The 8,233-nt window shown below is 30.9% G+C and overlaps 1 protein-coding gene across 1 annotated transcript; it reads right to left on the bottom strand.

Annotated features, from left to right (window-relative positions):
- Positions 1–2,936: 2,936 nt before the first annotated feature.
- LOC133676359 (17.9 kDa class I heat shock protein-like) lies at positions 2,937–4,369 on the bottom strand. Its single transcript, XM_062098030.1, has 2 exons — positions 4,009–4,369; positions 2,937–3,559 (listed from the first exon to the last, which is right to left on the bottom strand). The coding sequence occupies exons 1-2, from the start codon at positions 4,145–4,147 to the stop codon at positions 3,090–3,092; spliced, it is 609 nt and encodes a 202-aa protein (XP_061954014.1). The 5' UTR covers positions 4,148–4,369; the 3' UTR covers positions 2,937–3,089.
- Positions 4,370–8,233: the final 3,864 nt, after the last annotated feature.

The raw sequence follows: 8,233 nt of genomic DNA, 5'->3' as shown, positions 1-8,233 counted from the left end.
TAAAAAGCAATAAAATCAAAATAAAGTTGCCTACTTACATTTTTTATTTATACATAAATCTTATCAACCGATATGTATAAACATTGATTCAAGAAAACACACTAAAACTAAAATTCTATTGTGATTGTTAAGTATAACAACATAATTTAGGTCAAAATAGATCCACAAAGGTCATTTATACCACTGACTTATAAAACTCGTAACCAATATACAACAAGCACCATGTAATTAGACATACTTCTATCAAGATAGTATTGAGCTTGGTAGCACATTTTGATATGCATTAAGAGCATATATATGTCAAGATAGCTTTTATCCATGGTGACTTACCACAAAGATCATTTATAGCACTATCATTCCGTTGGTAATTAATTTACCAACGCAATTACCGACAAAAATGCTCAATCGGTGAATCTTGCGTTGATAATTTTTTGTCCGTCAGTATGTCTGTTAGTAATAAAAAAATATTATTACCGATGGATTTACTGACGGAAAAGGCGGGCAAAAAAAAATACCCGCTTCATTTCATCGGTATTTCCCTCGAAAAAATACCGTATGTAATTCAGTCGGTAATTATTTAAAAACATTTTAAAAAAATCTATTTTACAAAATTATAAAATAATTAAATTAATATAAATCAACACTCTATAAGATATACTCAAATCTCTTGGAAAAAAAAAAGAAGAAGAAGAAAATCAACTCAAACAAATTTGCAACAAATAAATAACACGAAAAAATAAATTCAACTAAAAAAATTCATAAGAAAAAAATGAAGTTGTGATTGCTGAAAATTTAAAAATTCTATAAATAAATCAACTAAAAATTGATCTTATATAAAAAAAAATCCCACAACAACATTCATACAATTATTAAGAACAAAAACATGAAAAAATAAAATAAAAAACAAATATAGTGAAAAAAACATGAAAAAAAAGAAAACTTTTACCTTAATGTAGTTGCAAGTGAAGCTAAGAAGAGAAAATTTTTTTGTAAAGCATATTAATTAAAAAAAACTAAGAAGAAAAAAGAAGAAAGGAGAAGAAGACATACCCGAGCATGGAGGAGAAGAGAAGAGAAAGAAATAGATATTGATGTTTTTTACATATAGGAAGAAAGAAGAAGAAGAAGAAGAAGATGATGAAGGTTTTTTACATATAGGGAAGAAGAAGAAGATGAAGGTTTTTTACATATAGGGAAGAAGAAGAAGAAGAAGAAGAAGAACAAGAACAAGAAGAAGAAATGAGTCCTGTCTGTTGTGAAATAAAGGTTTTTAGAAGGCGTTTTACCAATGGATAATTAAATATTAATATTTTTAATTATTCCGTCGGTGAGTCCGTCTGTAATATTTAATTTAAATTTTTAATTTAATCAAAAATTTTCAGAAACCGTTAAATATCACCGACGACTTTTCAATTCGTTGGTGATTCCATCTGTAATATTTAATTGAAAATTTTAATTAAATTGAAATTTTTCAGAAAACCCAAATAACACCGACGAGTTTTCAATTCGTCGGTGATGTTGTCTGTAAAAAACAACAATTAACAGTGCAATTGAAAAGTGAACAGTTCTAAAGCTCTTTGGAAAATACCGACGAAATGTTCCGTCAGTTATTCTCTTTGTAATTGATATGATGAACAGTGTTCACAATTTACCAACGATTTTACCGATGAAAATTAGTCCGTCGGTAATTTCGTTGATAAAATGACATGTTATAATTTTTTTTGCTTTGTTTTAATTTTTTTTCCCATTGTAATTCCCTCGATACATATACCTAGGGAATTTTTTCATCGGGAAAATCCGTCAGAAATTTACCGACAAAAATATTCCATCGATATTTTTGTTTGTATTTATTGATTTTCTGGTAATGGATAATGAGGTGAAAGACATGTCAAAGGTCCTTTATGCTAGTGCAATGAGGTGTTTAATATATGTTATGGTTTGTACAAGACTAGATTTAGCGCATGTAGTTAGTGTGGTGAGTAAGTTTCTATCAAATTCAGGACGACATCATTAAGATGCATTCAAATGGATCTTCAGATGCTTAGGGGCACCACAGATTATGGTATCATCTTTAGCAAATAACGGGGTAATCCTTTAATTGTGGGATATATAGATGTAGACTATGTAGGGGACTTGGATGACAGGAAGTCTACAACAGGTTATGTATTTACTCTAGTAGGGAAGCTTATTTGTTGGAAGTCTATTGTTCAGTGTCTAGTTGCATTATCTACTACTAAGTCAAAATATATGGATTTACTCTAGTAAGGGGGCTATTTGTGGCTTACTGGTTTGGTCAAAGAGTTGGGTATTTAGTAAGGTAGAGTTTAATTGCATTGTAATAGTCAGAGTGTCATTTATTTGATAAAGAACCTAGCACTGAAAAAGTTTACATTTCTAAAAATACATCAGGCCTGAACTTAATTAATGTCTCTAGATGAAAAATATTGATAGATGTATCAACCTATTGTCCCAAGTGGATTTTTCCATACTTTTCTCCTTGAGGGGGATATTTACCAAGATGGAGATCATTGTAGTTTTGGCTCATAGGAAAATGCCAAATTGGAACAGAGTCAGTGTACCCAAGCGAAATGATTCATTGGGAAACTAGGTTTTTTTAGACGGTTTAAGATCTACTATATAAATACATACCATATAACCTTTATATAAATACATACCATATAACCTTATTTCAACATAGTTAAAAAATAAAAGCTCCTCATTTTTATGAATGTATGTACTTTGCCGAACCATGTTAATTTTTATATTATTTCTAGTTTCTCTACTATAACAATATTCATAAAAAAAATTACTGCAGGTTTTTCACAACATTTTTTATGTCCTTAGTTAGCCCAATGCATGCAGCAATAAAAGGTTTATACGAGTTTCTATTAGGAGGGAAAAAAACGAAAATTAATGAACTAGCTACAAGAACTAGATTTTTAAAGCAATATTTATAGCAGGGGAAAGAACACACTTATTAATGGTAGATTGGCGGTGTATATATATTATATATACCGATTATTGTCGACAAATATATCAAGAACAACCAGGCAGGCGCAAATAAAAAAAGAAAAAAAAGAGTAAAACACTTATTCTCCTCCAAATTCCAACTTATGGCGAGTCACTATTATCCCAAGAGAAAATGCTAAAACGGCAGTAAGCAAAATCCCCTTGTTTTTCTTTATCATCTCCAAGGCCTTCTCTAATGGTGTAGCCTCATCCTCCTGTCGCCAATATTTCCTTGAAAAAAGTCTGTAACTATCCATGCTTCCCTTCTCTTCTAACCTTCTGTGATTTTCACTGGCGGTGGCGGTGGCGGTGGCGGTGGCGGTGTTTTGATATTCAGGCTCTACGGACGTTTCTTCTTGCTTTGGAACAGTTACGTACAGAATCTCACCATCAAATTTTCCAGTGATCTTATCAGTATCTGAGTTCTCTGGAAGCTTAAATTTTTGCTCGAAATGTATTACTTTGCTGTTGTTGTTCACAAGCCTCTCTCCGCTCACCACTATCTGCCCAGAGTTATCAACTTGAAGCTTCACTTCTTCCTTTTTAAAATCTATAAATACAAATAGCAAAAAGAATTATGATCAGCTGAGACTCACTAACGTATATACAGAGATTTTAAGAAATGTTTCAAGTGTTCATAGTTTAAATCTATACTAATATATATATTTAACCTAATTAACATGGGTCTTCAATCATCAAAGGATAGCCCGTATTGTGTTGCAGTAACCACTAAATATTTACAATCAGCATAAAAGGTAAAATATTTAAATTCAGAAGTAATTCAAATGGCATATTTAATATTTTCTTGGAGTCATTAGTGATTCTGAAGTATATATTATTATAATCAAGCCATGCAACAGGAAAGCAGAAATTAAGTCTTAGTTTTAAAAAAGAAGCAGAGATTAAATTAATTAATTGATAGCCATAATTAGCTAATAACATGATCATCATAAAATGAATGACTAATTTTCATTATTATAAATGTTAGCGTAGAGATACCAGGAAGATCGACAAGAAGATAATGGCCATTGGAGTCCTCCGTCCAAGCCGAAGAAGGCACCCACTCTTCAACAACGTGGCTACGCGACGGTGTCCGGTCTGCAATCCCTCCTGATCTCATTCCTCCATTATTTGCCATTGATTGAGATGATCAGGTAAGAAGACACCAAATTAAATTAATCAACTTAATTTAATTATAAAGAGATGCAAGTAGGGCTAGCTAGCTTGCTTGATGATTTATAAACGTAGGGTTGTATATATAATAAACTCGTTATCTTCTATATATATATATATACACTCGTACAGCTTTTCTTGAAGGATTGTTCATATGTTATTCCAAACTTTTGCTGTTAGAGGGTTCAAGTTCAGGCGGCCCTCAATCTATGTATTTACTTGATTATAAGTAAGATGGAAAAGGACTATATATTCTTTGCTTTCCTTGAGTCAAACACCACCCTTTTCTTTCCCGAGGAATACTTGGGCATTCATTTAGCATTGCCTATTATAACGTGCATATCTAATTTTGACCATAGATATGAATCAGTTGTAGAATTCCATTTGAATTCTTCTTAATTTTTAATTCGATACATTCACGAATTTTTTTTTTTTCCTTTGCTTGAAGTTGAAGAATCGAGCTTGCTTAATCTCTCTTTCTGTCTCTCCGTTTTTAATTATAACTTTTCTTCGCTTTTTAAGAAAGTAATGTGAGTAACGTTTGTTCACGACACCAAATACCCAAGTGTTAATTTATTTCTTTTTTGTTTTTGTTTTTCTCCAATTAGAGGTTCCATGGCATGGCACCATAACGTGGATGATCCTTTCCTCTTTTTTTTTGTTTAATTCTTCACCCATTTCTCTCAATGTAAACCACTAACATCGTCCCTTGGATATCCAAAAACTTTCATGTTATTGCAATATTTGATTTTTTAAAATTCTTTATATTCCGTCTGGAATTCCCTCGGTATATACCGATAGAAACATTTAGTCGGTATATATCGATGGTTTTAGCAAGAGAAAAAATTTGATAGGTAAATATCTCCGCAAAATACCGACAGAAAAAGGTCTGTCGATAATTCCATTGGTATTCGTTGAATTTCTGGTAATTGATGATTAAAAAAAACCATTATTTGGTGATAATGTTTTAAATTATAAAATGGTTAGGAATAAAGCTTTTATGGTTTGATAATAGGTTAATTACTTAGTTCTTAAAATTTGATCCATTTTTCTTAGCTAAGATGAGTGTGCTTAATACGGGAAGCCAAGTACCTACAACATGTCCTATTTGGTGGATTTGAAGACTCTTAGATGCTTAAACAAGCATCTTTGTTGAGAAAATACAATAATATTTTGCAGAGAGAAAGACTTTATAAATAATATGTAAAGGATGAAGAAATTATAAATCCTCTATCTAAGTGATTCAAGTGGTATTTATATCTCATGAATCTTGTCATTATGCTGGAGTGGAGATACTGAAGATTAATTATTCCAACTTTATAAATTAATCTTGTTAGTCGTGAGCTCTATTTCATTCAGCCTACCCAATACTCCATAGCCAAACACATGTCCCCCACTAAAATTGTCTAGCTCATCTTATCACTTTTATGCATTAATGAGATAGAGATATGGTATGCCATGAGAGATTTTTGTACACCTAAAGGTGTAGGGGAAGTAGGATTTGAGCTAAAAATGACTTGGGTTATTGAAAAAATCTCAAGGGCTTGCATGTGATCCTAAAAAATCAAGCTTGGAGGGTTAGACTGATCAGGTCGTGTGGTTGAGCCCAAGGGGCACCCAAACAAGCCTAAGCACGCTGTCTTAGCACCATATAGCCCCAACTGTGTGACCTAGGCCTAACTGCCTAGGCTCAGGCATAACACCTAATGCTGGGCTCTAACGCAATACCTGAGCCCATAGGTGATTAGGCTTAGGTGTGATGCTTGGGCTTTCAGGGTTTTTTAGTCCTGTTAAATTTGGTAATACATCAAAAATTTAGGATAATATATATGTTAATTCGCTAAATCAAAGAGATGAAACAAAACTTGGTATGGCTTGCCTTGAAGTCTTTTGCGCGTGACTTAGATTCCTTTTGCTCTTCTTTGTAACTAATATGGCTTCTTTACAACTAGTATGGCTTAGATATTCCAATAGATTGTCATTTTCATTAAGCTCATCCTCCCTATAAAACAGATCTCTTCATCTTTTAAAATCAAAGTAGACAAAGGTGTCTTAATTGTCTCCCAACTTATTCATAAATTCATTATTTAATATGTCAATGTTATCAAGGCTAATGGGATATAAAACATCTTTTATTTTGCTCAAATTTTTACAAAGTTCAAATATGAAAGAAAAACATATTAGATATGCTTCTCTTTCTGTATATCTTGAATATGGAATTTTCTTCATATATGGTTATGATCATGAAAGGAGTAATATATATCTCTATGCTACAATATTTTTTTAGACTTATTTATACTATATGGTTAGCAAATTCTTACACATCCGTGTGAATGATTCGAGAATCATCAAGAAATAAAAAGGAAAGGCATGAAGAAAAAAGCACCAATGCAAAATGCAACAAAAATCTATGCATATCAGGATTGAAAATTTGAATTGAAGTTTAAAGTGTCTGAAACTACACTTGCAATAGGTTATTAATAAAATTTTATAAGAATAAAATAAAAACGAATACTTTATTGAACTAGAAAGTTTCATATATTCCTTTTATATGGAATCAAAAACATCTAGTAATTAATGAAAAAGTTAGTCAATGTTATAGTCAAGGTAAAATTCAAAGGAAATAAACAATAATGACACACTAATTCTTAGACTACATTAAAAAAAAAAGCTCCTGGTTAAATGGTTTTACAAACTTTTCATTTTAAAACAATCCAAAATCATAAACCAGTAAATATAATTCCCCTACTGTCCACTCAAAAGTTGAATCAAAACCCAAAAATTTACAATTCTCAATTTTCAAACACAACCCACCACTGTTGGGTCTACACCCAAACCAAACCAAATCAAAATTTACTTTTCTATTCTTTTGTAATTTTTTCACAAATTAGAAAAAGAATACCAATGATGTTATTTAAATTATTATAGAGAGGTACATAATAGAAATCTAAAAAGTGTTTTAACAATCAAATATTTAGAATTAAGTTAGTTTATATAGGTTTGATTATTTATATAGTTTAATCAAATTTCAATGAGTTAATTATTACCTAGTCATTATGGCTTTTCAATTTGTTCCAAAAAAGAAAAAGAAACAAGTGAGCTAGTAGCTCAACTAGCAATAGTCAAGTAGTAAGGAGTCAACTAGGGGAAAGGACATTCTTAGTTTGAATTTTACCAATTGTATTTCTCAACCCACATCTAAGTGTGTGATCATTAGGGGCCTTGAGTTGGTGGGCTCTCCCTTGTTATTTTGCTATTGGAAGTGATCACCTATCTGTGGATCACGTTTAAGAGTGTGTCCATGATATGAAAAAAAAATTATTCCATCAAATACAATTATTTTCTAATCAAATTTTCTCACTCACTTCTTTTTTCCTTATAAAATAAATTAATTTGCCTAGCTATTTCTCATTTTAGTTTTAGCTAATAATTAATTAACCTTAGACATCTTGACCATAAGGATTTGTTAGTTTGGATAATAAAATCAACTAACTATAGCTTAACATATCATTTTGTTGTTTTTTCAAGGGAAATCAAAAAAAATCATTCAGCATAAGAATTTAAGAAATTCTAAGGTGATGACATCTTTTATCAAATTCATCCCAAGAAAAAAAAAGAAAAATGAAATAGGGTAGAAAAGAAAAGAAAAAAGCAAACCAAATGAGAAGATAGTAGTTGAAATTGAAATTGAAGATAAAAATAATGATATTACTCTTGACAAATAAAAGAAATGACAAGATCTCAAAATTAATAATAATAAATAATATATATACACATACACAAACACACCATAAGGTTAATTATGGTTATTGGAAAATTTATGAGAAAAGAGAGATGGTTTAACGGTGAATCCAAAAAAGGGTGCTTATAGAAGCTAAGAAATTAGATATTAGGGTTTCAAACAAAAAAGAAAGGGACTCTTTTATACTTGGGTTTTTAGATTGATCTAGGGGTTCAAATTGAGCTGGCTTGGTTTGGTTTGAATGGTTTCAAAGGTTTTAAACCTAGAATAGAATGGGCAAAATAAAAACAAAATATATTTGCCAAAATT

The sequence above is a fragment of the Populus nigra genome, chromosome 16, assembly GCF_951802175.1.
Source record: "Populus nigra chromosome 16, ddPopNigr1.1, whole genome shotgun sequence".
NCBI classification, from domain to species: Eukaryota; Viridiplantae; Streptophyta; class Magnoliopsida; order Malpighiales; family Salicaceae; genus Populus; species Populus nigra.
Note: the sequence above shows the minus strand (reverse complement) of the source record. Positions and strands in the feature narration are given on the sequence as shown.

Bases quoted from the DNA above. Each gene is read 5' to 3' on its own strand.
- LOC133676359 (XM_062098030.1), bottom strand. From the start codon at position 4,147: ATGGCAAATAATGGAGGAATGAGATCAGGAGGGATTGCAGACCGGACA. The intron at 3,560-4,008 runs GTATCTCTACGC...TTGTATTTATAG, and splicing joins TCTTCTTGTCGATCTTCCTG to ATTTTAAAAAGGAAGAAGTG.